The following is a 27,386-nucleotide window of genomic DNA, read 5'->3' as shown; positions in this document are numbered from 1 at the left end:
CCTAGGGGGCGCGATTTGTGTCCACGTCAGCAAATCGCGCTTACGTGGTCGCGATTTCCTGGCGCGTACCCTGACATCGCGCTGACGTGGACGCGATTTCGCGGAAAACGGACCATTCCGGTAAATAATTACATAAAGGGCCCATTTCAGTAAATTTTGAAAAAAAAGGGCTTTTTTTGGTAATTTGCCCCTTATCTCAACCCTGACTTAAAAAAGTGTAACCCCTATAAACCTGCCTAGAAAAATAAATAATGTACCTCACCCATCTTGGTACACAACATTTTCACATTTTGAATACAAAATTTTTGACAATTAATTTTGTCTTTCTATTTCATTTATGCATCACTTTTAAACAGTAGGTTAATTAAGAAAGATGAGAAATTATGGAGAAGAATACAAAGGTGAGTGACACAAATAATGGAACTGAGGATCTAATATTAATATATATTATATATAAGGGAAATTTTATAATTATCTCGAGGTAAGGTAAGTTCTTTTCATGGACGAAGCTAAAAATTCTTTTAGGAGTCAAAACTAAATTATAAAATTTTGATAGATTAAAATATAATTTTATTATATATTAATTTATAATCTCATTATTTTTAAAGAGATTAAATAGATTTTTTCATATTTAAAGGTTAAAATATATTTTTACCATTCAATTAATTTATAATTTTATTATTCCTAAAAGAGATAAAATAAAACATTTTATTTTTAGGGGGCAGGCCTTTTGCCTGCTAGCTCCCCGGTATCGCCTTTGCTTTTTTCGACCCTAACCCAAAAAAATTTACTTTGATCTGCCTCAAATCTAATTTCAAAAATAAAAACTCCGACACTATTAATTCGGGTCGAAACCTATTGAATACGGATTTTTTTGCCATCCCAAGCTCAAATCTGATCCAGAGCGAGTGGGCGGGGTTGAGCGGGGTACACAACTAATGAACTCCTGCAAGGCTACAACACAAGGCATTCGTTGCACGAGGTACCGTTGAGCGCGTACGAGTAGGATTAACACCTGATTTGAGTGGTAGAGTTTATCCTTTTCATCAACCTCCATTTTTTTTTAAGCTAACTTTAAACAAATATTATTTTTTCCAACAAACAAGCGGGAGAGTGGAGAAGGAAACGAAAAAAGGAGAAAGGCGCGATTCCAATACGCTTCACTCTCTGTTTCGTTAACTTACGCTTCTGCTAATTTCTCCATTTTCTTTCACTTTTTTTTTCATTCACTAAAACATCGGAAATGAGAGGAATCTGTGCTCTCTTCTTCATTTGTGATCTCATTGTATTCATCACTTCCGTCGCCGTCATTGACGCCCGGTCAGCGGTGGAGATCAATGTCACCGCCGTTCTGGCCAATATCTCGGACCCGAGATCCAGAGAGGATAGTTTTGTCGGCATGATCGATCGTGCTCTTGAGAAGGAATTCAATGACACCGACCAAAATGAAGGTCCGTACTACCAGATCTGAATTCTCGTTATTCTCTCTCTCTCTCTCTCTCTTTTCATCTGCATTCGGCATTTATTTCTGTATCAATGGTGGTTAGTTGAGTTAGGCTTTTGAAGCATGTGGATCAGCTGTTATTTCACTCAGTTTTTTTCTTAATTTTGTATTTTTCATTAAAATGTTTAACGTTTGATGTTTGATTATGAACATTTCTGTTTATTTCGCTGTATTTTATTTAGAAAATTTACCACATTTGCGTAAAGAGCTTTAAAAATTGCAGTGACAAGTGAACACGAGAAGTAGAAAACGAAATTCATTCCTCTGTTCTAAGTTATAAAATAGAAATCTTAATTTGGCTCTTTTAGTTTCAATTATTGAATTCTTACCTCTCTCTTTTTGCAGCTACTGATCCTGATAGTTTCAACAATAGTGTCGCGGGGAAGCAGGTTGGTGGTAGGCTAGTTATTTTTTTTAATAATGTTATTCATTTTCTATGACCTTTAGTTTTGAAATTGATCATTGATTAAGCACTCAAAAGTGGAGCTTCTTTTATTGTGTAGAGGCCGGCTGTCGGCTACCTTTAAATTTCAATATTGACTTTAGTGGTTAAAGAATCTAAAGCTGTAAACAATTTATTGGATCAGATGGGTTTAGTTATGATTTCCTTTCTAGTTTTCAAGTGAGAAAAACTTTTGAGATCAGAATGCTGAACCATGCTACTCTTGCAATAAAGATGAGAATTTACCTGTCTGTTTATAAATTTTCTATCAATTATTAAAGAAGCTGGGTGGTGATAACATAATTGGTTTATTTTTCTTAGGCTGTCTTGGAAACTGTTGCTAGAGTCAAGACCAAGAAAAATGAGACCAAGGAAGAGAAGTAAGAGTTGAACCATTCTTCTGCTATTGTGGGCATTTTGCTTCGCCTAACCCACATTACTTGACAGCTTACATTTTTTTGAGCCTTGTGCCAGGTCATTTCAGCTCCATGACGTTTTCCATTTGGATGATGAAAATCGAGCTGATGATGCACCAACGTTGATAGATCGAAATGTATGTCTTGTAAAAGTCTTCTAAAATTTCTATTCAGTTGATAATTTTCCTTGCTGTTGACATTGAATCATGATAATGCTGCCTCAGGCAATTGTATTTTTAGTGTAGTTATATTTAAGTAAATTACATGCTGATCATGTTGGCATACTTCTCGTCAGGACAATGTCTTTATAATATCCAACCCAAAGTCGAAGTATCCTGTTCTACAACTAGACTTAAGGTTAAACTTTTATTGTATATTTTATGTATTTAGTTTAGTTTGATGCCATCACAGTTGTATTGGGACCAACTTTGATTTTCCCAAAATTCTTGTGCAGATTAATATTGGATCTGATAATTGTCATCGTCTCTGCTACATGCGGTGGCATTGCTTTTGCTTGTGCTGGACAACCGGTATTGCTGTTGTGCCTTTTACTTTCTTTATTCCATTAGTTTTCACCCTCTACCACAGTGTTCTGGTTATAGATTTATTTTCAGTCTCTTCTTAAATGATTTGCAGAACTTGTTCTTGATTCAGAATTACAGATTTTCTCTAAAGTAGAGTCTTACCTTTGCATTTTTAAATTTCAGGTTATTACTGGATATCTACTTGCAGGATCTATTATTGGACCCGGTGGATTTAGCTTTGTTGGTGAAATGGTGCAAGTATGTTGCTTCCACTTTGATACTAGCTGGCAATTACTTGTCTTTGGCTTGGGTTTTGTTTTGTTTGGATGAGACTTCTAGACATATAAAGTGGGGTGTTGGTTTGCAGAATTGGCGATTAAGTTAGATAAAGTTCCAACTCATTTTAGATGTTTAAAGATCATGATGCTCAACAAGGCTGTTGTTTATAATAAACAGAAATTCCTGTTTTAAATGCATAACTACAGCAACATAAGTAATCTTTCTAAGCTTATAAGCATGATGTGGTATAGTTTATAGCTACTGTATTTACTTGATACTGCAAGAGCTGAAAACCTACTGTCTCATTGTAAGTTGCTTGTAACAGATGTATGCAAATTTTCAAAATTGGTTAAAATATAGTTATCGGTCTTCCTACTTATTTCATATTTGCTTGCATGCATGGGCTCCTAGAAAAAGAAGCAGACTAAGAAATGCATTTATATGCATAAACTGGTAATAATACACATGCTAATACTTGCGCAATTATGTTGGATTAGCAAACAAAACAATCTTTATTAATTCTTAAAGAATTCTGTTCAAGGAACCTGTGGTAGAAGCTTACACATCTGTGTACTATTTTTCTCATTTCATTTTTTAAATAATTTCACTTACCGTGTCCATATCTTTATTGGCTCATGAATTCAGGTGGAAACAGTGGCTCAATTTGGTGTAATCTTTCTTCTTTTTGCTTTAGGCTTGGAGTTTTCAGCAACAAAGGTTTGCTTGTTGCCTTGTACTGGCCCTATTAGATTCATTCCTATGACTCATGGTACTCACCTTGTTGCAATTTATGCAGCTTCGTGTTGTTCGAGCAGTTGCTGTCCTTGGGGGTCTTCTTCAAATTTTTCTATTCATGTGCTTGTGTGGTATAACAGTCTCGGTATGTGTGCTATTGTTAGAAATATTTTTCTGTAAATGTTTGATAATTAAATCTTACCACATAAAATAAGCTTTGCAGTTATTGGTACTAAGTTTTAGCATATATGGTTTGTATTTTATACTGTACTTATATAACATCTGGTGTAACCACATAAGTGAGCACCATGTTATCATTATCTGGTGCTTGGGCAAGATGTTATCCACTCTTTTTTTATCAGTTGGGTGAGGACCTTTTTTTTTGTTTTGTTTAATTAGGCATGTCGAAATTGTTTTTCACTTTTTCTATTGAGAAGATATGATGGTTTCTATTTTTTCATATCTTATAGTATTTTCATTCCAAATTAGTAATGAGTTTTTGATGAATGCAGCTACATGCTTTTTGCAGTTATGTGGGGGTAAAGCTTCAGAGGGGGTTTTTGTTGGTGCATTCCTATCTATGTCTTCTACAGCTGTGGTAAACCTCTATGAACTGCATGTTCTTGGATTGGTGAAAAATTTTAGAGAAAATTGCTTATTCGAGGAAACACTTTCACAAATATTTTGCTTTGCAGATGCATGTAGTCTCCTTTTATTCTTATGATGACTGCTTTGTCTTTAATGGTTTCAGGTTTTGAAATTTTTGATGGAAAGGAATAGTATAAGTGCCCTTCATGGTCAAGTTACAATTGGAACTCTTATCCTGCAGGTATTTATTTTCTTTGTCACCACATCAGTTAAAAGAACTTCACTTGTGCTTAGACAGTATGAAGTTTTGTCATGGCAGGACTGTGCTGTGGGTTTGCTGTTTGCTTTACTTCCAGTTCTAGGTGGCAATTCTGGAGTCCTTCAAGGAGTATTATCCATGACTAAATCGTAAATGAAAAATCTCTAAGATCTACTCTTTTTGATTCAGTTGAGGGAAATATCATTACAGTTTTTAGGTTTCTAATAATACATTTTCTCCTTTGATTTTCAGGTTGGTGGTTTTAATCACATTTCTGACCATTTTGACAATAGTATCTTGGACTTGTGTGCCATGGTTTCTTAAGCTCATGATAAGCCTATCATCACAGGTAACCTCGTTAGTAGTTTGCAATGTTAGTAATCCCACATTGCTACAAATATCAAGTATAAAGAATTTGAATATACAATTCTTTAGAACTTAAATATTTGAGTTGGGTGCCTAGCCCATTGGATAAGTGGGCTTCCTACATTTTTAAAGGTAAAAAAAAAAAGGGGCACTTCTTCTGCCATAAGTCATGTACTATGCCTATATTTAAAACTCAATAATGCTTAATTGAGTTGTGAATCACACTTCAAGTCTATTTTTTTCTTCCCTTAATTTTTCTTTCTTGCATCACAAGTTTCTTTCTCGTAACACCTTTATATAATAAATCTGTCTTATTTTTTCAGTTCTTTAATCTATGTACATTTATTAACCTAGATATTTATTTGCAGACTAATGAACTCTATCAATTGGCATCCGTGGCATTTTGCTTGCTTGTTGCTTGGGTTTGCTCATTTCCTTCTTACTTCTTGCATTGTAATTAAGCTTTGCATCTAATTGCAACATAACATCGGAAAAGATTTATCATTTTGTTGCATGGATTGCTGCAAGTTTTTTCACTTGCAACTTTTTTTTTCTTTACTCTACCAATAAAACCCATGTGCCTTTCGTTCAGTTAGCAGCCTACATTCATTTGTATATGCATATAACAGAGGTTGTTGTGATACTCCAGTGTAGTGATAAGCTGGGTCTAAGCCTTGAGCTGGGCTCCTTTGCTGCGGGAGTGATGATATCAACCACTGATCTCGGTCAACATACACTTGAACAAGTAAGATATCTAGATTTTTTTAGCCTTTCTGAAAGAACTTTCAATAGTTTAACTTCCTACTCAAAAGTCAACTGTATGTGAACTCATTAACCATCTCTACACAGTAAATATTGTAATATTTTTCCAGACTGAGTTAGTCTTAATGTTATCGAACCAGTTTAAGGCAATTATTGATGGTGTAAGATGAGTGTTTCCGTTAGGAAGGCAATTAAAAGTCCTGCCTGTGCTAGTTTTGCGGTTAGCCAAGTCTTGTGTCCGTCAGGCACTATTTTAAGCATTTGTTTTCCTTGAGTTTAAATTGGTTTATGATGCATGTTTGAGAGCATTATTGTCAATATTAGTTTGGTTAGTACAATGGTGTTCTTGCCATGTTCTTGCCTTGTTAACCAATGAAATTCTCCTCGGTTTTCTCCCTCTTACACACAGGTTGAGCCCATTCGCAATTTCTTCGCTGCTCTTTTCCTTGCCAGTATTGGGATGTTGATTAATGTGCATTTCCTTTGGAATCACGTTGATATATTGCTAGCAGCTGTTATATTGGTGATTATTATTAAAACGATGGTAGTTGCTGCAGTTGTCAAGGGGTTCAGATACAGCAACAAAACCTCAATTCTTGTATGAGTTGAGTATAACATTTTTTTTCCTTACATTATTCAGTAAAGGGGCCTTAGTTCCTTTAAACTTAATGTGTAGGTTGGGATGTCATTGGCCCAAATTGGGGAATTTGCTTTCGTACTTCTAAGTCGTGCGTCTAATCTTCATCTCGTAGAGGTTTGTCCTCCATTGTTGGAATCTTCATATAATTGAAGTTACTCCATTGCTCTTTATTCATATAATCACCATTTCTAAATTTTTGTCATTGCGGCAGGGTAAACTTTACCTGCTACTTCTGGGCACAACAGCTCTTAGTTTGGTATGTAAGCCGTTAAACGTGGTGTCATTAGCATTTGGCATTTATTAAAAAACTGACATTTGAGAATCTCATTTGGCATTTATTAAAAACTGACAGTTGAGAATCTCTTGTAGTTTTAGTTTACCATAGTTTACCATTCTAATCGCGAGTACCAAACATGCAACGGGAGGGTAGTTTGAAAATGGACGACTGCAATAAAAGTCTTGCTGCAGTTGCATTTTCTCTTATTGGTTCACGAACAGTATCCCATAGAAAAATGATACAATTGGTTTAAGCATTTTCCGATCAGAATGGAAACTTTTACTATTAATTCCTTATGTACATGTAATTAGCCAAAATCAGGTAAAAGTACCATGGAGGTCCCTGTACTATGAGTCAAATTGTATTTTGCCTCTTTTACTCAAAAAAGGGGGCAAATTAATCCCTATATGTTAGATCAAAGAGCAAATTGGTCATTTTTGTTAATAATAGAAATGGATGGAATTTTAATAGGACTAATTTACTCTTTGTTCTAATGTGTAAGGATGCTCATTTTCCGGGTGGAGGAGAAAAAATGCAACCCGACTCCCACTACAAGGGCCTTCTACTTTTACTGCCAATTTCTTAAAGTTCTTTCATAGTTAGCTCTCAAGGTTCAGATTTTACTCATAAAATTACCATGCAGGTGACTACTCCATTGCTTTTCAAACTGATTCCAGCTGTTGTTCGTCTTGGTGTACTATTACGGTGGTTCCCAGCTGATAGTCCTGAGGTAATCAATCTGCCTTTGAATACAAACTTTGTAGAATAGTCATATAACTCTTCTGATAGCAAATCACCGAACAGAGGGTTGCATCATCTGTTTTTAAATTGTTGTTTCGAAATTTTTGTCGGAACAAGTCTTTTGAGGTTATGTTGAATATGATTCTCCTCCCAGATTGGTTTGAAAGGAGATAGTCTTCGGGCGGACAGCGCGAAGCGTATTACTTTGATGGTCCAAGGCTCTCATGATTCATGATATTAAAAAAATAAATACATGAACCCCAATTTTTTTTGCCAATTTCAGCCTTTTAGCTGATGAGGTTCTTATACTCTGGAGGACAGGTGCATAAACGTGCAAAAAAGCAAGTCGATTGAGCGAACAGATTCTTTTCGAGTTGCTAAGCTGTTCATACAATATGCGAATCTATACAAATTTCTGACTAATTTCTGACTAAGCAAAGACCGACCGGGGAACAGCTGGCAACGACGTATGAACAGCGATATAAAATACGATTCTCCCTGTCCTCCGATGCCGCATTGCCATTCTGATATTTGGTTAGATGAGCTTTGTGTAATAACCTCCATTTATAAGGTAATTCATTTCAATCTTTTTCCCACTTTAATTGATTGGTTTATTTGTTGCTTTTTTTCCCCCACAAATTGCATGTGAAAGTAAAATAAAATTTTGTTTCACATAGTGAAAATATTGAGAAAGGTATTTTGTAATATAGTGTTAATTTTCATGGTATTTAATATTTAAAGAGGCCAAGAATATAGGGAAAAAGTTAATAAAATTTTACATGGAAAAATGTTTCTGTATTAATTTGTAACATTTTATTTTTAAACATTATACAGATACTGTTTTTTAAGAATATTTTATATATTTTACTTATCTTTTAGGTATGATTGCTTACGTTAATTATATAAAATTAAAAATTATTAATAAATAATAAATAAAAAAATGAGATAAAATATTTGGAATAATAGAGTTTTAAAATTTTATAGACAGAGTTAAGGGTACATTTGGTTCACTTTAATAGAATAGAGTGTAATTGGATAGAGTTGTAATCAAGAATTCAATTGTTTGGTTAAATGAAATTGAATAGAACTGTAATAGTATTCTTCTATTTAGTTGAATGGAATGATCTTGTAATAGCATAAGGAAAAAAACTAAAATGATTAGAATACCCTTAGTAGAATTTTTTTAGGTAGATGATTATTGTTATTGTTATTAAAATTTAATAAGATTATTATTAAAATAATTTAATAAAATAAATAAATAATTTAACCATATTTTAACATAATTATTATTAAATATAATTTAATAAAATTCTTAATATAATTATTATTATATGAATTAAAAAATTTTATGACATATAAACTAATGAAATCGTGTAACTTTTTGTTAATATATGAATATTATGTTTGGATGTGAAATATAATTCTCAAGTTATTTATTACTTCTAATATTTTGTTTTTAATTGTAGAATAATTAAATTATTTATTTCACTAATGATATTTTAACACATTAAATATGTATTGCGTTTAAAAATAATAAAATATATTATATATTATTTTTATAGTATTAGATATTATGATTTTTTAATTCATATAATAATTATATTAAGAATTTTATTAAATTATATTTAATAATAATTATGTTAAAATATGGTTAAAATATTTATTTTATTAAATTATTTTTAATAATAATCTTATTAAATTTTAATAACAACAATAATCATCTACCTAAAAAATTCTGTAAGGGTATTATAGTTATTTTAGTTTTTTTCCTTATGCTATTATAACATCATTCTATTCAACTAAACACAAGAATATTATTACAGTTCTATTCAATTACAACTCTATTTCATTATAATGAACCAAACGTACCCTAAAAGTTCTAATGGTGCATGTCGCCACAATGATATCCTTCGGAAACTAGATAAACATGTATCCAACAAAAAACATTTGCCCATCAAAATCAAATCAAACAAGCAAGTAAATGGAAGATGCCGGAGGCACTTAAATTATGGCGGGGACGACGGTAGCAGTTTTACTCCACGATGGTTGGACCACGGTGGTGGTGATATTACATCCATTTGTGGTGCACCCACTTGCGATGCTGCTCCTTGTGAGAGACCAGTTAGTGGAAATGGAAGATGTTGGCAACATTCGAATTATGGTCGCAGTAGTAGTTATTTTACTTCACGGAACTTAAATTATGGCGGCTATGACAGTAGTTTTACTCCGCGGTGGTTGGACCATGGTGGTGATGATATTATATTAATTTGTGGAGCAACCACCTACAATAGTGCTCCTTGCGAGGGACCGGTTTGAGGAAATGGAAGGTGTTGGCAACACTTGGATTATGGTTGCAGCAGCAGTAGTAGTGGTTATTTTACTTTGCTGTACTTTCAACCATGACTCGCAATGGTTCTTTTTACCGAATGGCTGTTAGGGGAAATGGAAGATATTGGTAGCATTGATCGATCAAGGTTGGTCGGTCGGAGCATTTGTGGATCGAAAGCTACCCTCTCGTCTGCTCCGGTGATAGTCCGAACGAAAGGATTAAATTAACAATGGCATAATTGTCTATTAGCTTAGGCTAGAGGTGGATTTACATTGTAGCTGTTGTGTTTGGATGGGTGATTGTTGTGAATATTATGTGCGAATTATAAAAATAAAGTTATTGTATTTATAGTAAGTGAAGCTTGGTATCGGGGACTTGCTTAAGAATAAGAAAGAGGAATCTCATGTAAATACCATGGAATAAGGTTTGATCCTATTCATGGGGATTCCGTAAATATTCCCATTCCAAAACTAGAAAGTTCGAAACAATTAAAATTTTTTTTTGAGAGTGGATGTAGATACTAATTCATGATTTGTGGCAAATTTTAGCGGACGGTGCAGTTACGGTTGGTGGCAAACTCGCATTGGGCAAAAACGTACTAATAGCTTATATGCCATGACAATGTTACAATTTTGAGGATGCGGTACTCGTTAGCGAGTGTCTTGTATATAAAGATATTTTTGTAATGGAATATTGAGGAAGGTATTTTTGTAATAAAGAGTTAATTAATTAATTTTGATGATATATATTGATTATTTTAATCGAAATTTATCCATACAAGCATTAAAATTAAATAATTAATTCAACTCAATTTAATGAATTAGAATAAATTTGGAGGAAAATTCAAATATATTTATATATGGTGAAACTTGAATTTAAGTATCAAAGTTTCTTGATTGATTTTGTTATGCTCAACAATCATTCTATAAAAAATGATAATTTTAAATACGATACAATTATGTCACAAGTTATAATATAATATAATATAATATAATATATATAATAGGTTTGTATGTCAAAAACTCTTAAGAAAATACAAAAGAGATTAATTAAGTCCATGTATTAAATTCGCACCTAATTAAGCCCTTGATGTTAACTAAAACAATTAATCAATCCCCCATTAACGAGTTTCATTATTGATCATGTTGATCGTTAAAATAAATTGATAAATCAATTAAATGGTGGCACGTGACATTTTTGGCTTAATCTAATATTCTCATAAAAATATTAAAAATAAAATAATTATAAATAAAATAAAATAATTCAAAATAAATTATAAAAATATTAAATATTAAAATTGATGTAAAGTTATTAAAATTATAATTTTTATAAAAGCATACAAATATTATAAAATATAATAAATTATAAAAAATTATAAAATTAATAAAAGGTATTTACAATATTTAAATTAAAAAACATAATACTTTAAAAATAATAAAAAATTGTAAAAATTATGAAAAAATATTAAAATTGATATAAACTTATAAAAATTATAAAAAAAATCATAAAAACTTGAATTAGACCAGTTAGCTCGAAATTGGTAAGGGTACTGATTCGGAGAAATCCATTAGACAAGTTGACTTAGGAATCAAACGATTGAACCATTTTTAAAAAAAAAACCATTCTTAAAAAAACAATAAAAGAATTTTTTTTTTGAGAATATAAAATATAGTATCTTAAGTCTTAAGAATTAGTATTGTTTGAATCGGACCAGACCAATCAATTGAACCGATTGAATCACGAACCGATCCGAAAATTGGCTTTGAACTAGTTAGATTAAGAATCAATATGAAGCAATTGAACTGACTAAAAACTTGTTGAATCGACGATCAAATCAGTTGAATCAATTTTTAATTTTTTAATTGAACTGGTTGTATCGATCGGACCAATTAAATCAATGAACCAATAGCTCAACCGGTTAGACCACTAATTCGGTTTAAAACACATTATTAATAATTCAAATGTTTTATTCCTAAAAGAAGAAAAAAATCCAAATATTTTAATAATAAAGTAAGTTCCAAAAACAAAAAATGCAACTAGGGCAATATTATAATGAAAAAAAATGCCCGTTATAAAGTGGCGCAAACAAATACAACGGTTCTTTCCCACAAGGAAGATCCGATCCCAATGGGAGCGGCTAAATTGGCCGATGTGGTCACCAGATTCAACCGAGAAGATCACAAACGAACCAAGCACGACTCTCAGTTCTCCAAATGGAAGGTGCCCCCATTCAAATTCCATAAATTCTTCTCAGTTTTTCTCCTCTTAATTCAATCATCCATTGACAACAGGCTTTTTTTAAAGCAAAAAAATGAATCCCTATCCCATTTCTCATCGATTTTGATAAACAATTATGTAAGCCCAGTTTTGTTCGTATTATTTTCTTCGCATTTTATTACTTTAAAAATATATTATTTTCTAATTTTCTAATTTTACATTATTTTAGTACATTAGGTTTGAAATTTATTAATTTAGTATGATTTTAAATATACAATTTTTTCGGATTTTCTTACTTTCGGTGAATATATAATTTCTGTTTTTTCTTTTAGTATTTTATGTTTTCTTAAACATATTTTTATCATTTTATTTTTAATGTTATTTTGTAAAAAACTAATTACAACATGCTAAATAAATTTCATAAAAAATTCAAATCAACATAAAATGTACATAAAATAAAATTTTTCATGCTAAATAAATTTCATAAAATATATATGCTAAATAAAATAATAAAATACATACAATATACATAACATAAATTTTTACACAAATATTACAAAAAAATTACATTTTCTTCTTTTTCTCTTTCTTTTTCCTCCTTTCCTTTTCTTTCTTTCTTTTTCTCTTTCTTTTTTCTCCTTTCCCTCTCCTTTTCTTCTCCACCCACCAGCCGAATGATCCTCTCATTATAAGGGGGGTGGTGCCGCCTGTGGCAGCCCCTCCACCAAGGTGCTGTCACATCCTCCAGTAACTTTTTTTTATTTTTTTGTTTTTTGTATTATTTTGATAAATAAAAAAATTAATATTATTTTAATTTTTTTTATAATAATTTTGTAAAAGACCCATTTTATAGAGTATAATAAATTATTACATTTAAGAAAAAAAAACTCATTTTCACACGTAAAAGAAGACATGACTACAAAAGGGCAGCTTATGAAGGACGCTAAAATTCATACGATTGAATCACATCATGACACGAGTCTTAGATCACAAATAATTTTGTCGGTTACTTGTAACTTAGGGATTAAAATATTTCACTAGTAAGATGAGGGAAAGATGGGGAAGGCATGGACAAAACATAACCGTAAGATGATCAATTTAGTTTCTAAAGTTTTTTATCTTTAAGATTTAGTTAAACTTTTTTATTTAAATAAAATTATTAATCTTTTAAATTTAGTTAAACTGTTTTAATTTAAATATAAAGTTGTTAAAAATAATAAAATTGTCATGACAATTTATACATGCCTTATTAATAATATGGATAATTTTTCTAAAATTTATTAAAATTTTAAATTTTTATAAAATAATAAAATAAAACGAATTGAGTCTAAAGTAAAAATAAAAATAAAAAATAAAAAGAAAGAAGGCAATTTCAACCTTATTATAAATAAGAAATGCCCTTTCATAAAGTGGTGCAATCAGAGACATTTGCATAATGGTGCTTATAGTCGTAGAAGATGAGATTCCCGTTCACGTCGACAGGTCGAACAGAGAAGATCACAAGAAGACCGACCACGATTCCTACTTCTCCGAATGGAAGGTTTTTTAATCTGCCTTAATCCAACTCTTAATCATGCTTTTGATTTTGCTGAAAAAGATCATCTATACCCAGTTTAAATTTGATTTATAAACCTTAATCTGATCTTGGTCTTTTTGGTTTCTTTTCATTTGTTTAGCTTCTTATTTGTCCTCATGGCTGGAAAAATGGGAAAGGTGGAGCGGTGACCAGATACAGGCTTGAAAATCTTCCACAAAGTTTCGGTCCAGGAACCTATGAGCTTGCGGTGTGTAAACTGCCGAGTAGGGACCGCCATGGCAAGCTTGAACCTGGTTTGGTGGTTTATGTTGGGGAGGCTGAAAATATAAGAGTAAGACTCCAACAATATGGCCGTGATGGTACTCATCTCTGTAGAAAAAATGGATTTCGGGAAAAAAAATGTCGTTTGTTTGATCCAATTTTTGCAAGGGGTTGCTGTATTATCTACAGATGGGCTTCTGTGAGTATATGTTTTTCTACTTTCTAACTTTATTGGTGTCGGTTGTTGGAACTGTACGGGATTACCCGGTAAGATTGAAAATCAGTTCGGAAAAAGAGGCTTCGGTTTTACTCGGGATAAAAAAAAGTTGAATTAATGGTTGAATTAATTTTATATTTTTTTAATATTTTTTCTATTTTTATAAATTTTAAAATAATTTATTGAATTGAACTTGGATCGAGTTTGACCAGTTTCAAAAATTAGGTCAAAAATCATGTATATATATCTCTATGTAGTATCGAGTTTGATTTAGTCGAAATTTTTCCTAAAACTTTTAAATAACTATGTTAACTAGATTTGATTTTTTTTTTAGATTTATTTTGGCAAGCTTTGTTTTATTGCATTGACATTATTTGATAGAATTTCAAAAAGTATTTCATAAATAACTTTTAAATTAAGTAAATAAAATAATCAATAATACTTGCATGATGTTTATAAAGTTTTTAAATTATTCTATTATTTAAATATAAAATATTTATTTTTGAATCATAAAAATTAAAATTAATTATAAATTAAATAACCGTTGTTATAACTATGATTTTTAATTTATATTTTATAAATGGTTTAAACATTTCGGTTTGGATCGATTTTTAGATTTTTTTATTTTTATTGCTTAGCTTAAGAGCGCTACTAAATTATAGAATTAGTATGGACTCAAAAAGAAAAAGTTTAGAGATAAAATTGTGGAATTTAGTGACTATCCTTGTACTTCCAAACATCATTTTTATTTTCTTTGTGAAATAGATGAAAAGTAAGGCAGCAGCTCAAAGAACTGAAGCTCGACTTCTTGAAAAATACGATTATGCATGGAATATAGGTTCTAATGGCGCACGTCGCCCCAATGATATCCTTCGGAAACTAGATAAACATGTATCCAACAAAAGACATTTGCCCATCAAAATCAAATCAAACAAGCAAGTAAATGGAAGATGCCGGAGGCACTTAGATCACCGTGGTGGTGGTGGTGATATTACATACATTTGTGGAGCAGCCACTTCCGATGGTGCTCCTTGTGAGAGACCGGTTAGTGGAAATGGAAGATGTTGGCAACATTCGAATTATGGTCGCAGTAGTAGTTCCAACAAAAGACATGTGCCCGTCAAAATCAAATCAAACAAGCAAGTAAATGGAAGATGCCGGAGGCACTTAAATTATGGCGGGGACGGCGGTAGCAGTTTTACTTCACGGAACTTAAATTATGGCTGCTATGACAGCAGTTTTACTCCGCGGTGGTTGGACCATGGTGGTGATGATATTATATTAATTTGTGGAGCAACCACCGACAATGGTGCTCCTTGCGAGAGACCGGTTAGTGGAAATGGAAGGTGTTGGCAACACTTGGATTATAGCAGCAGCAGCAGCAGCAGCAGCGGCAGCAGCAGCAGCGGCGGCGGCGGCGGCGGCAGCAGCAGCAGAGGCGGCGGCAGCAGCAGCAGCGGCGGCGGCAGCAGCAGCAGCAGTGGTTGTTTTACTTGCGGTACTTTCAACTATGACCCGCAATGGTTCTTTTAACCGGATGACTGTTAGGGGAAATGGAAGATATTGGTAGCACTGATCAATCAAGGTCGGCCGGTCGGAGCATTTGTGGATCGAGAGTTACCCTTTCGTCTGCTCCGGTGATTGTCCGAACGAAAGGATTAAGTTATCAATAGCATAATTGTCTATTAGCTTAGGCTAGAGGTGGATTTACATTGTTGCTTTTGTGTTTGGATGTGTGATTGTTGTGAATATTATGTGCAAATTACAAAAATAAAGTTATTGTATTTGTAGTCAAGTGAAGCTTGGTATTTGTAATGGAATATTGAGGAAGGTATTTTTGTAATATAGAGTTAATTAATTAATTTTCATGATATATATTGATTATTTTAATCAAAATTTATCGATACAAGCATTAAAATTAAAAAAAATTTAACTCCTTTTAATGAATTAGAATAAATTTGGAGAAAAATTCAAATATATTTATATATGATGAAACTTGAATTTAAGTATTAAAGTTTTTGATTGATTTTTTATGCTCAACAATCATTCTACAAAAAATGATAATTTTAAATGCGATACAATTATGTCACAAGTTATAGAATAATATAATATATATATATATATATATAATAGGTTTATATGTCAAAAACCCTTAAGCAAATACAAAAAATCAATTAAGTCCATGTATTAAATTCGCATCTAATTAAGCCATTGATGTTAACTAAAACAATTAATCAATCCCCGTTAACGGATTTCATTATTGATTATGTTGACCATTAAAATAAATTGATAAACTAATTAAATAGTGGCACGTGACATCTTTTGGTTTAATCTAATATTTTCTCATAAAAATATTAAAATCAGAAAATTATAAATAAAATAAAATAATTCAAAACAAATTATAAAAATATTAAATATTAAAATTGATGTAAAGTTATTAAAATTATAATTTCTTTTTATAAAACTTATAAATATTATAAAAATATAATAAATTAATAAAATTATTTACAATATTTAAATTAAAAATATATTACTTTAAAAATTAAAAAATTGTAAAAATATGAAAAAATATTAAAATTGATATAAACTTATAAAATTATAAAAAATCATAAAATTTGAATTAGACCAATTAGCTCGAAATTGGTAAAGATACTGATATGGAGAAATCTATTAGACAAGTTGACTTAGGAATCAGACGATTGAACCATTTTTTCTATTTTTAAAAACCATTCTTAAAAAAAAATAAAAAAATATTTTTTTGAGAATATAAAATATAGTATCTTAAGTCTTAAGAATTAGTATTGTTTGAATCGGACCAGACCAATCGATTGAACCGATTGAATTACGAATCGATCCGAAAATTGGCTTTGAACTAGTTAGATTAAGAATTGGTACAAAGCAATTAAACTGGCTAAAAACTGGTTAAATCGACAATCAAATCGGTTGAATCAATTTTTAAATTTTAAATTGAACTAGTTGGATCGATCGGACCAATTAAATCGATGAACCAATAGCTCAATCGGTTGGACCACTAATTCGGTTTAAAACACATTATTAATAATTCAAATATTTTATTCCTAAAACAAAAAAAAAATCCAAATATTTTACTAATAAAGTAAGTTCCAAAAACAAAAAATGCAACTAGGGCAATATTATAATGAAAAAAAATGCCCGTTATAAAGTGGCGCAAACAAATACAACGGTTCTTTCCCACAAGGAAGATCCAATCCCAATGGGAGCGGCTAAATTGGCCGATGTGGTCACCAGATTCAACCGTGAAGATCACAAACGAACCAAGCACGACTCTCAGTTCTCCAAATGGAAGGTGCCGCCATTCAAATTCCATAAATTCTTCTCAGTTTTTCTCCTCTTAATTCAATCATCCATTGACAACAGGCTTTTTTTTAAAGCAAAAAAATGAATCCCTATCCCATTTCTCATCGATTTTGATAAAAAATTATGTAAACCCAGTTTTTATATTCGATTTATGAACCTTAATCTCATCTGGGTCCTTTTCTTTGTCATTTGTTTAGGTTCTAATTGGTCCTCATGATTGGGAAGACCATTCAGTGGGGAAAGAAGGAGTGGCTAGATACAGGGTTGAAAATCTCCCCAAAACTGCAAGCTCAGGTCTTTATGAGCTTGCTATAAATAAACCTTCGAGCAAGGACCATAATGGCAAGCTTGACTCAGACAAGGTTTTGGTGGTTTATCTTGGGGAGGCTGATAATGTCAGGTCAAGGCTACAACAATATGGCCGTACAGGTGCTCATTTGGGTAGAAATGACTCGGGGGATAATAAAGTATGTGGCTGCTTTGAGGACATTTTTGCTAGAGGCTACTCGATTGTTTACAGATGGGCTCCTGTGAGTACTTTTTGTTTTCAAATTTTTTGTTAATTTCAACTTGATTGGCATCATATTAGTGAAAGGAAACTATTTGAGAAGTTCTGAATTTGAAATTAAACTATAATTTATATCAGGTGTAGATTTTAGTAGTAAACCATAACAATGGTAAGTTCATAGTTCATGCATAGTGAAGGAGTTCTGGTGAAATTTTAACTTGATAATATTTTGGAGTTTCTTTTGCTAATTTTAACTTGATTGGTATCATATAAGAGTTTGAATGGAGCCTATTTAAGAAGTTTTGAATTTGAAATGAAACTGTAAATTATATCAAATGTAGATTTTAGCAGTCATAATTCATACTTAGTGGAGTGATAGTGATGTTTTATTGATCTACTAGTTCATATATATATATATATATAATATTTTGCTGTTTCTTTTGCTAAATTTAACTTGATTGATATCATATGAGAGTTTGAATGGAACCTATTTGAGAAGTTTTGAACTTGGAATAAAACTGTAATTTATATGAGGTTCAGGTGTAGATTTTAGTAGTAAAATATAACAATGGTTAAGTTCATAATTCATGCATAGTGATGAAGTGCTAGTGATGTTTTATTGATCTTCTAGTTCATATATATATATATACACACACACATAATATATAATATTTTGAAGTTTTTTGGCTAATTTTTTAACTTGATTAGTATCATATGAAAGTTTGAACGGAAATTTGAGAAAGTTTAAAATTTGAAATGAAACTGTAATTTATTTCAGGTGTAGATTTTAGTAGCAAAATATAACAATCGTAAGTTCATAGTGCATACATAGTGAAGGAGTTCTGGTGATGTTTGATCTTCTAGTTCATAGATATAAGATTTTGAAGCTTTCCTAATGTTTGCTGATTATGCTACAACGGCCCTTTACTGGCTTTAATTGATTAGTTGTAGCATTTAAGCACTTAATAACTGTTAATGTTTATGCTTAGGAGGGTGAAAATGGTAAGAATCATAGGGAAAAATGTGTTCCAAGAACCTATGTTACTCGGACTCGGGTGTGATTGTCGGATATGGATATGTATCCCTCACGAATATGATTAGTCTTTTTAATGTTTTTTCATGTATTTGGAGGATCTTTGGAGGTCATATTCCCATATCCATGTGTTAGACAAGAGTGTCGGATACTTCAAGAAAAATTAAGAGTCCAAGGAACATAACCAGAACAATGAAAGCCTATACGTGTTAAGGCCAATTTCACAAATGGTGAACTAATATATATATATATATTCTTCATACTGTTATAAGCTCTTACTCTTGAATGAATTGCAGATGATATGGTTTTTGAAGGCCAAGAAGCTCTGAAAATGCACTTTTTCATCAATGTTCTTATTACATGTTCATCCTTGTATCCAAAATTTGGTTTTTAATCTAATTCCTAATGTTATTTTACTTTCCCATGTTAAATAGATGGAAAACAAGGCAGATGCTCGGAGAACTGAAGCTCAGCTTCTCACTACTTTTGATTATGCATGGAATAAAGGCTCAAACGGTGTACGTCGTCACGATGATATCCTTCAAAAACTAGATAAGCATGCATCAAATCTTATGAAATTAGCCAATTTCTCCAAAAAGCATCTGCCCTTCCTTCAAAAGCAAGTAGGCATCAAAATCAAAGCAAGCAAGCTAGTTTCGGACGACAATGAGTTTGGCAAATACAAAAATGGAGAGAACCACAACTTTTTGCTTCAAGTTTTCAACTTCAGCAGATCTCGGCCTCGGTTGGTTTCGAATCATGGTGGCTCCAACGAGAACGAAACCTTCTCTTGTGGGGTGGTTTTAGATGATGGTTCGATTTGTAAAAGGCCACCGGTTGAAGGAAGAAAACGATGCGCTGAACACAAGGGAAAGAAAACTACAGGGTCTTCCATGGGGTTGAGTATGAAATCACAACCGCATAAAGAGGACTATCCCGAAATCGAGCATTGTAGTCCTATTTGTGGGGTTGCCATGGATGATGGTTCTCTTTGTAGAAGGCAACCCGTTTCCGGGAGAAAAAGATGTGATTTGCATAAAGGGAGGAGAATTTATAGCTCCGATTCCGAGATAACAAGATTTCAAGCAATGCCATATGCTGTTTTCAATTCATATTCTGATGAAGAAGCTTCAGTTTTATATGAAAATCATACGGGGATGACGATTACCACTCTTGTTTCCGGATTAGACGAAACGAGTCCATCCCATGTTTTCGACTGGAATTCAAGTCTCAACAGCAGCAATTGTAGTATACCCATTTGTGGAGTACCTACCTTCAATGGTACTCCCTGCAAGAGAACAGGTAATGGAAATGGAAGGTGTTGGCAGCACTTAAAATATAGTGGCAGCCGCAGCAGCAGCAATGATTTTACTCCGCGAAACTCGAACAATGACAGTAAGGGTACATCCATTTGTGGAGCACCAACCCGCAATCATTCTTCCTGCCGGAGACCAGTCAAGGGAAATGGAAGGTGTTGGCAGCACCGATAGGTCGAGGCAGGTTGGCCGAGCATTGATCGATCGAGAGTCACCATTTTATATGTTTCGGTGAGTGCTGGAGCCGAAGGATTAACTTTACAATAACATGATTATGTATTCACTTGGAGGCTGCTGTTGGATTATGTTGTAGGTTTTGTATTATTGTCTTGCGAGGATGATCTGGATGTTGTGAATCCTTTTTTTTTTTCTGTATAAACTACAAATATAAATTATTTTATCTATAGTCAGTGAAATTTTTTATTTAAAATGAAAAGATAAAACATCTCTCTAATTTGTAAAATAATTTTTTTGCTTGATTAACTAAATAATTAAGCAGAATGTAAAGTTTGTGAGTTCCTGAAGTTCCTAATAAATTTCGACACAATACAAATACGAAACGTTTAGTAAATAATAAATAAATTTAGCCGATCAGAATGGAAACTTTTACTATTAAATTCCTTAGGTAAATGTAAGTAGTCAAAATCAGGTAAAAATACTATAGAGGTTCCTGTATTACGAGTCAAATTATATTTTGCCTCTTTTACTCAAAAAAAAAAAGCAAATTAATTTCTATATGTTAGATCAAAGAACAAATTAGTCATTTTTGTTAATAATAGAAATGGATGGAATTTTAATAGAAGGACCAATTTACTCTTTGATCTAATGTACAAAAACGCTCATTTTCCGAGTAGAGGAAAAAAAATGCAACCCAACTCTCACTACAGTGGCCTTCACGGTACTTTTACTGCCAATTTCTTAAAGTTCTTTCATATTAGCTCTCAAGGTTCAGATTTTACTCATAAAATTACCATGCAGGTGACTACTCCATTGCTTTTCAAGCTGATTCCAGCTGTTGTTCGTCTTGGTGTACTATTACGGTGGTTCCCAGCTGGTAGTCCTGAGGTAATCAATCTGCCTTTGAATACAAACTTTGTAGAATAATCATATAACTCTTCTGATAGCAAATCACCGAACAGAGGGTTGCATCATCTGTTTTTAAATTGTTGTTTCGTGATTTTTATCGGAACAAGTCTTTTGAGGTTATGTTGAATATGATTCTCCTCCCAGATTGGTTTGAAAGGAGATAGTCTTCGGGCGGACAGCGCGAAGCCTATTACTTTGATGGTCCAAGGCTCTCATGATTCATGATATTGAAAAAAGCAAGTAGATAGAGCGAACAGGTTCTTTTCGAGTTGCTAAGCTGTTCATACGATATGCGAATCTACACAAATTTCTGACTAATTTCTGACTAAGCAAAGACCGATCGGGGAACAGCTGGCAACGACGTATGAACAGCGAATATAAAAATACGATTCTCCCTGTCCTCCGATGCCGCATTGCCATTCTGATATTTGGTTAAATGAGCTTTGTGTAATAGCCTCCATTTATAAGGTAATTTTCCCACTTTAATTGATTGGTTTATTTGTTGCTTTTTTTTCCCACAAATTGCAAGTGTAAGTAAAATAAAATTTTGTTTCACATAGTGAAAATATTGAGAAAGGTATTCTGTAATATAATGTTAATTTTAATGGTATTTAATATTTAAAGAGGCCAAGAATATAGGGAAAAAGTTAATAAAATTTTACATGGAAAATGTTTCTTTATTAATTTGTAACATTTTATTTTTAAACATTATACAAATATTTTTTTAGAATATTTTATATATTTTACTTATCTTTTAGGTATGATTGCTTACGTTAATTATATAAAATTAATAAATATTAAAAATAATAAATAATAAACATGAGAGAAAATATTTGGTATAATAGAGTTTATAAATTTTATAGAAAGAGTTAAGAATTTAACAAGTATTTTATAGGGTTTTTACCCAAATATATTTAAAAAATTAAATATCGAAATAGGTTGTCAGATAGATTAATTACCAAAATGGTATGTTTTTTTTAATCGCGCCTATCTGACAGGTGCGAATGAATTTTTCATATTAATTTTTTATTTCCCGGATCAGTATATAACCTGGGTATAGATACGAAATACAGATTGCGGCTATTTGATAGGCGCGACTAGTTGAGCCTATCTTAGAGTGACAGTACACTCTCCGCACGGTAAATGAAGTGTGTGGGTCTCCGGACGCCATCGCTCGACTAAAGAGGAAATCAAGTCGTATCGCAGATCAAAAGTCCGGATCAATGCCGCTGATCTGAACCTAACTAACTCTAAGTATGGTAGTAGGCGTTCATCTGGCAGAAACCCTACACTATTAACACAGCCCCTCAATACGCGGTATGGACCCTGACATTATTAAATTAGCAAAATAGTTAATACAATATAATTTAATTCAGCAAATAACATGAGTATCAAATAAAAATTTTATTACCATCTCATTAATAGTACTTGATATGTGATTATTATTATTAATCAAAAAAGCCATTTATCGCAAATATGTAATTAAAAAAATAAATTCATTTAATTTGTTTTAAAAATACATTAAATTATTTCAAATTTCGAAACAAAACACGATAAATATTTAATAATTCCCATAATTTACCTACAATAAAAAATTATATTACATTACAATAATAATATAATTAACATTAATATAAACTATCTAAACATAAAAATATACTAATTAAAAAATAAAATAGAAATAGATACATACCGAGTAGTTTATTTCAAACAACCTATAAAATTATATAACAACAAATTTAATCAACATTTTAATAAATCAATAAAAATTGTTAAATAAATAAAAATCAAATAAAATTACATTATATAAAATTACATTATTTAAAAATATTCATATCCCATATTTTTTTCACACAGCCAAAACTCTACTCCTATTGCTCAAAATAAGAATCTTAATTATGAGTTTTGAGAAACGCTTTTAATTGATACTATTAATGTATTATTATCAATTTTTAATTTTTTAAATTGCTGTTAAGTATTTGTATGTTAATAATTGATTTATATTCTTCAATAAATTTATGAAAAGAGTCAGTTATTATTAAACTTGGACAAATTGATATCCAAGTTGACATAAAAAAAATAAAATGAGTTAACAGCAACAATACGGATAAATTTATGCAGGACCATTCGCGCCTACCTGTCAGGTGCGACTAATCGCGCCTATCAGATAGGCGCGACTCGATTTTTACCCATATTTTGACCCTTTGACCGTATTTAAAAATAAAAAATTAATATTTTTTTCAAAAAAATTTAATATAAAAATTAATTCGCGCCTGTTAAATGGTGCAATTACAAAAAATGTACCATTTCGATAATTAATCTATTTGACAACCTATTTTTATATATAATTTTTTTTAATATATTGGGGGTAAAAAACCCATTTTATAGAGTATAATAAATTATTACATTTAAGAAAAAAAAAACTCATTTTCACAAATAAAAAAAGACAAGACTACAAGAGGACAGCTTACGAAAGACGCTAAAATTCACTTCATTAAATCACATCATGACACGAGTCTTAGATCTATCATATCATCAACGTACAAATAATTTTATCACTTTAATGATGTGACTGTCGGCTGTCGGGAGACTACTTGTAACTTAAGTATTAAGGATTAAAATATTTCACTAATCAGAAAAGGGAAAGATGAAGAAGGCATGGACAAAACATAAAGGTAAGATGATACAGTTAGGTTGTAAAGTTTTTTTTATTGTGATTTAATCTTTAAAATTTAGTTAAATTTTTGTATTTAAATAAAACTATTAGTCTTTAAAATTTAGTTAAACTGTTTTAATCTAAATATAGACTTGTTAAAAATAATTTATTTATACTTTATTGACAATATGGATAATTTTTTAAAATTTATTAAAATTTTAAATTTTAAATTTTATGAAATATATGTGAAATTTTATTTTGAAAATTTTAAAATTTAAGTATTAAAATAATAAAATAAAACGAATTAAGTCTAAAGTAAAAAATAAATAAAATTAAAAAGAAAGAAGGCAATTTAAACCTTATTATAAATAAGAAATGCCCTTCCAAAGTGGTGCAATCAGAGACATTTGCATAATGGTGCTTATAGTCGAAGAAGATAAGATTCCAATGCAATTATTGGCCGTTCACGTCGACAGATCGAAGAGAGAAGATCACAAGAAGACCGACCACGATTCCCACTTCTCCGAATGGAAGGTTTTTTAATCTGTCTTAATCCAACTTTAATCATGCTTTTGATTTTGCTGAAAAAGATCATCTATACCCAGTTTAAATTTGATTTATAAACCTTAATCTGATCTTGGTCTTTTTGGTTTTTTTTTTTTTTCATTTGTTTAGCTTCTTGTTGGTCCTCATGACTGGAAAAATGGGAAAGATGGAGCGGTGACCAGATACAGGTTTGAAAATCTTCCAGAATATCCAGGTCCAGGAATCTATGAGCTTGCGGTGTGTAAACTGCCGAGTAGGGACCGCCATGGCAAGCTTGAACCTGATTTGGTGGTTTATCTTGGGAAGAGTGGAAATATAAGAGCAAGACTCCAACAACATGGCCGTAATGGTACTCATCTCTGTGGAAAAAATGGATTTGGTGAAAATGGATGTCCTTTGTTTGATATTTTTGCAAGGGGTTGGTCTATTACCTACAGATGGGCTTCTGTGAGTATATGTTTTTCTACTTTCCAACTTTATTGATGTCGGTTGTTGGAACTGTACAGGATTACACCCGGTAAGATTGAAAATCAGCTCGGAAAAAGAGGTTTCGGTTTTACTCAGTCCAGATAAAAATAAGTTGAATCGAGGGTTGAATTTATTTTATATTTTTTTATTTTTATAATTTTTAAAATAATTTATTAAATCGAACTTGGATCGAGTTTGATCAGTTTTAAAAACCATGTATATATATCTCTACGTAGTATCGAGTTTGATTTAGTCGAAATTTTTTCCTAAATTTTTAAATAACTATGTTAACTAGATTTTATTTTTATTTTTCATATTAATTTTTATTTTTATTTTTATTTTTATTTTTATTTTTGGATTTATTTTGGCAAGCTTTGTTTTAATTGCATTTGGACATTATTTGATAGAATTTCAAAAAGTGTTTCATAACTTTTTAAAATAAGTAAATAAAATAATCAATAATACTTACATGATGTTTATAAAGTTTTTAAATTATTTTATTATTTAAATATAAAATATTTATTTTGTATCATAAAAATTAAAATTAATTGTAAACTAAATAATTGTTGTTATAACTATGATTTTTAATTTTATTTTATAAATCGTTTAAACGTTTTGGTTTGCATTGATTTTTAGATTTTCCATTTTTATTGCTTAGCTTGATATATATATATATATATTCTTTATACTGTTATAAGCTCTTAGTCTTGAATGAATTGCAGATGATATGGTTTTTGAAGGCCAAGAAGCTATGAAAATGCACTTTTTCATCAATGTTCTTATTTAATGTTCATCCTTGCATCCAAAATTTGGTTTTTAATCTAATTCCTAATGTTATTTTACTTTCCCATGTTAAATAGATGGAAAACAAGGCAGATGCTCGGAGAACTGAAGATCAGCTTCTCCGTACTTATGATTATGCATGGAATAAAGGCTCGAACGGTGTACGTCGTTACGATGATATCCTTGAAAAACTAGATAAGCGTGCATCAAATCTTATAAAAGTAGCCAATTTCTCCAAAAAGCATCTGCCCTTCCTTCAAAAGCAAGTAGGCATCAAAATCAAAGCAAGCAAGCTAGTTTCGGACGACAATGAGTTTGGCAAATACAAAAATGAAGAGAACCTCAACTTTTGGCCTGAAGTTTTGAACTTCAGCAGATCCCGGCCTCGGTTGGTTTTGAATCACGGTGGCTTCGACGAGAACGAAACCTTCTCTTGTGGGGTGGTTTTAGACGCTGGTTCGATTTGTAAAAGGCCACCGGTTGAAGGAAGAAAACGATGCTCTGAACACAAGGGAAAGAAAACTACAGGGTCTTCCACGAGTTCGAGTATGAAATCACAACCTTACAAAGAGGACTATCCCGAAATTGAGCATTGTAGTCCTATTTGTGGGGTTGCCATGGATGATGGTTCTCTTTGTAGAAGGCGACCCGTTTCCGGAAGAAAAAGATGTGATTTGCATAAAGGGAGGAGAATTTATAGCTCCAATTCCGAGATAACAAGATATCAAACAACGCCATATGCTGTTTTCAATTCATATTCTGATGAAGCTTCAGATTTTTATGAAAATCGTACAGGGATGGCGATTTCCATCTATAATCGCAACAATTGTAGTACACCCATTTGTGGAGTACCTACCTGCAATGGTATTCCCTGCAAGAGAACAGGTAATGTAAATGGAAGGTGTTGGCAGCACTTGAAATATAGTGGCAGCCGCAGCAGCAGCAATGATTTTACTCCGCGAAACTCGAACAATGGTGAAGCTTCAGATTTTTATGAAAATCGTACAGGGATGGCGATTTCCATCTGTAATCGCAACAATTGTAGTACACCCATTTGTGGAGTACCTACCTGCAATGGTACTCCCTGCAAGAGAACAGGTAATGTAAATGGAAGGTGTTGGCAGCACTTGAATTATAGTGGCAGCCGCAGCAGCAGCAATGATTTTACTCCGCGATACTCGAACAATGACAGTACGGGTACATCCATTTGTGGGGCACCAACCCGCAATGGTTCGTCCTGCCGGAGACCAGTCAAGGGAAATGGAAGGTGTTGGCAGCACCTATAGGTCGAGGCAGGTTGGCCCGAGCATTGATCGATCAAGAGTCACCGTTTTATATGTTTCGGTGAGTGCCGGGGCCGAAGGATTAACTTAACAATAACATGATTATGTATTCACTTGGAGGCTGCTGTTAGATTATGTTGTAGCTTTTGTATTATTGTCTTGTGAGGATGATCTGGTTGTTGTGAATCCTTTCTTTTTTTTTTGTATAAACTACAAATATAAATTATTTTATCTATGGTCAGTGAAATTAAAATGAAAAAAAATAAAACATCTCTCT

General features: G+C 31.9%; 3 protein-coding genes across 14 annotated transcripts; all 3 read left to right on the top strand.

The window, feature by feature from the left end:
• Positions 1-864: 864 nt before the first annotated feature.
• Positions 865-21,287, top strand: LOC105792929 (K(+) efflux antiporter 4). 9 transcript variants are annotated; one of them, XR_001133375.2, is made up of 20 exons: positions 866-1,451; positions 1,850-1,893; positions 2,268-2,326; positions 2,421-2,499; positions 2,658-2,719; positions 2,817-2,892; positions 3,070-3,144; positions 3,811-3,882; positions 3,962-4,045; positions 4,430-4,498; positions 4,652-4,729; positions 4,808-4,896; positions 5,000-5,096; positions 5,482-5,535; positions 5,763-5,858; positions 6,285-6,473; positions 6,552-6,629; positions 6,727-6,771; positions 7,295-7,522; positions 7,855-7,917. XR_001133375.2 is itself a non-coding variant. In XM_012621785.2 (20 exons), exons 1-20 carry the CDS (start codon positions 1,244-1,246, stop codon positions 7,961-7,963), a joined length of 1,755 nt encoding a protein of 584 aa, XP_012477239.1. In that variant the 5' UTR covers positions 866-1,243; the 3' UTR covers positions 7,964-8,238. The 9 variants fall into 9 exon arrangements, 4 of the variants coding, with proteins under 4 accessions (XP_052490168.1, XP_012477239.1, XP_012477241.1 ...); XR_008198403.1 differs by having other exon boundaries at positions 7,850-7,895; XR_008198402.1 differs by lacking the exon at positions 7,855-7,917 and adding an exon at positions 7,688-7,749.
• On the top strand, positions 11,966-27,340 carry LOC105793489 (protein EFFECTOR OF TRANSCRIPTION 2-like). 4 transcript variants are annotated; one of them, XM_052634211.1, is made up of 4 exons: positions 17,262-17,419; positions 17,628-17,960; positions 19,406-20,442; positions 26,941-27,340. In XM_052634211.1, exons 1-4 carry the CDS (start codon positions 17,327-17,329, stop codon positions 27,110-27,112), a joined length of 1,635 nt encoding a protein of 544 aa, XP_052490171.1. In that variant the 5' UTR covers positions 17,262-17,326; the 3' UTR covers positions 27,113-27,340. The 4 variants fall into 4 exon arrangements, with proteins under 4 accessions (XP_052490170.1, XP_052490171.1, XP_052490169.1 ...); XM_052634210.1 differs by lacking the exons at positions 17,262-17,419; positions 19,406-20,442 and adding an exon at positions 11,966-12,082 and having other exon boundaries at positions 25,904-27,340; XM_052634209.1 differs by lacking the exon at positions 19,406-20,442 and having other exon boundaries at positions 25,904-27,340.
• LOC105785040 (protein EFFECTOR OF TRANSCRIPTION 2) lies at positions 13,480-15,956 on the top strand. The gene is made up of 3 exons (XM_052634212.1): positions 13,480-13,619; positions 13,756-14,076; positions 14,860-15,956. Exons 1-3 carry the CDS (start codon positions 13,515-13,517, stop codon positions 15,625-15,627), a joined length of 1,194 nt encoding a protein of 397 aa, XP_052490172.1. The 5' UTR covers positions 13,480-13,514; the 3' UTR covers positions 15,628-15,956.
• Positions 27,341-27,386: the final 46 nt, after the last annotated feature.

The sequence above is a fragment of the Gossypium raimondii genome, chromosome 8, assembly GCF_025698545.1.
Source record: "Gossypium raimondii isolate GPD5lz chromosome 8, ASM2569854v1, whole genome shotgun sequence".
NCBI lineage: Eukaryota > Viridiplantae > Streptophyta > Magnoliopsida > Malvales > Malvaceae > Gossypium > Gossypium raimondii.
The sequence above is the reverse complement of the archived record's forward strand: the minus strand, read 5'-3'. Positions and strand labels throughout refer to the sequence as shown.

Excerpts from the sequence above, each read along its gene's own strand:
- LOC105792929 (XM_012621785.2), top strand. The coding sequence starts at position 1,244 with ATGAGAGGAATCTGTGCTCTCTTCTTCATTTGTGATCTCATTGTATTC. Across the intron at positions 1,894-2,267 it reads ATAGTGTCGCGGGGAAGCAG|GCTGTCTTGGAAACTGTTGC; the intron begins GTTGGTGGTAGG and ends TATTTTTCTTAG. Across the intron at positions 6,630-6,726 it reads CTAATCTTCATCTCGTAGAG|GGTAAACTTTACCTGCTACT; the intron begins GTTTGTCCTCCA and ends TCATTGCGGCAG.
- LOC105785040 (XM_052634212.1), top strand. The coding sequence starts at position 13,515 with ATGGTGCTTATAGTCGTAGAAGATGAGATTCCCGTTCACGTCGACAGG. Across the intron at positions 13,620-13,755 it reads CCTACTTCTCCGAATGGAAG|CTTCTTATTTGTCCTCATGG; the intron begins GTTTTTTAATCT and ends TCATTTGTTTAG. Across the intron at positions 14,077-14,859 it reads TTATCTACAGATGGGCTTCT|ATGAAAAGTAAGGCAGCAGC; the intron begins GTGAGTATATGT and ends TTTGTGAAATAG.
- LOC105793489 (XM_012622395.2), top strand. The coding sequence starts at position 24,405 with ATGCCCTTCCAAAGTGGTGCAATCAGAGACATTTGCATAATGGTGCTT. Across the intron at positions 24,564-24,704 it reads CCCACTTCTCCGAATGGAAG|CTTCTTGTTGGTCCTCATGA; the intron begins GTTTTTTAATCT and ends TCATTTGTTTAG. Across the intron at positions 25,023-25,903 it reads TTACCTACAGATGGGCTTCT|ATGGAAAACAAGGCAGATGC; the intron begins GTGAGTATATGT and ends CATGTTAAATAG.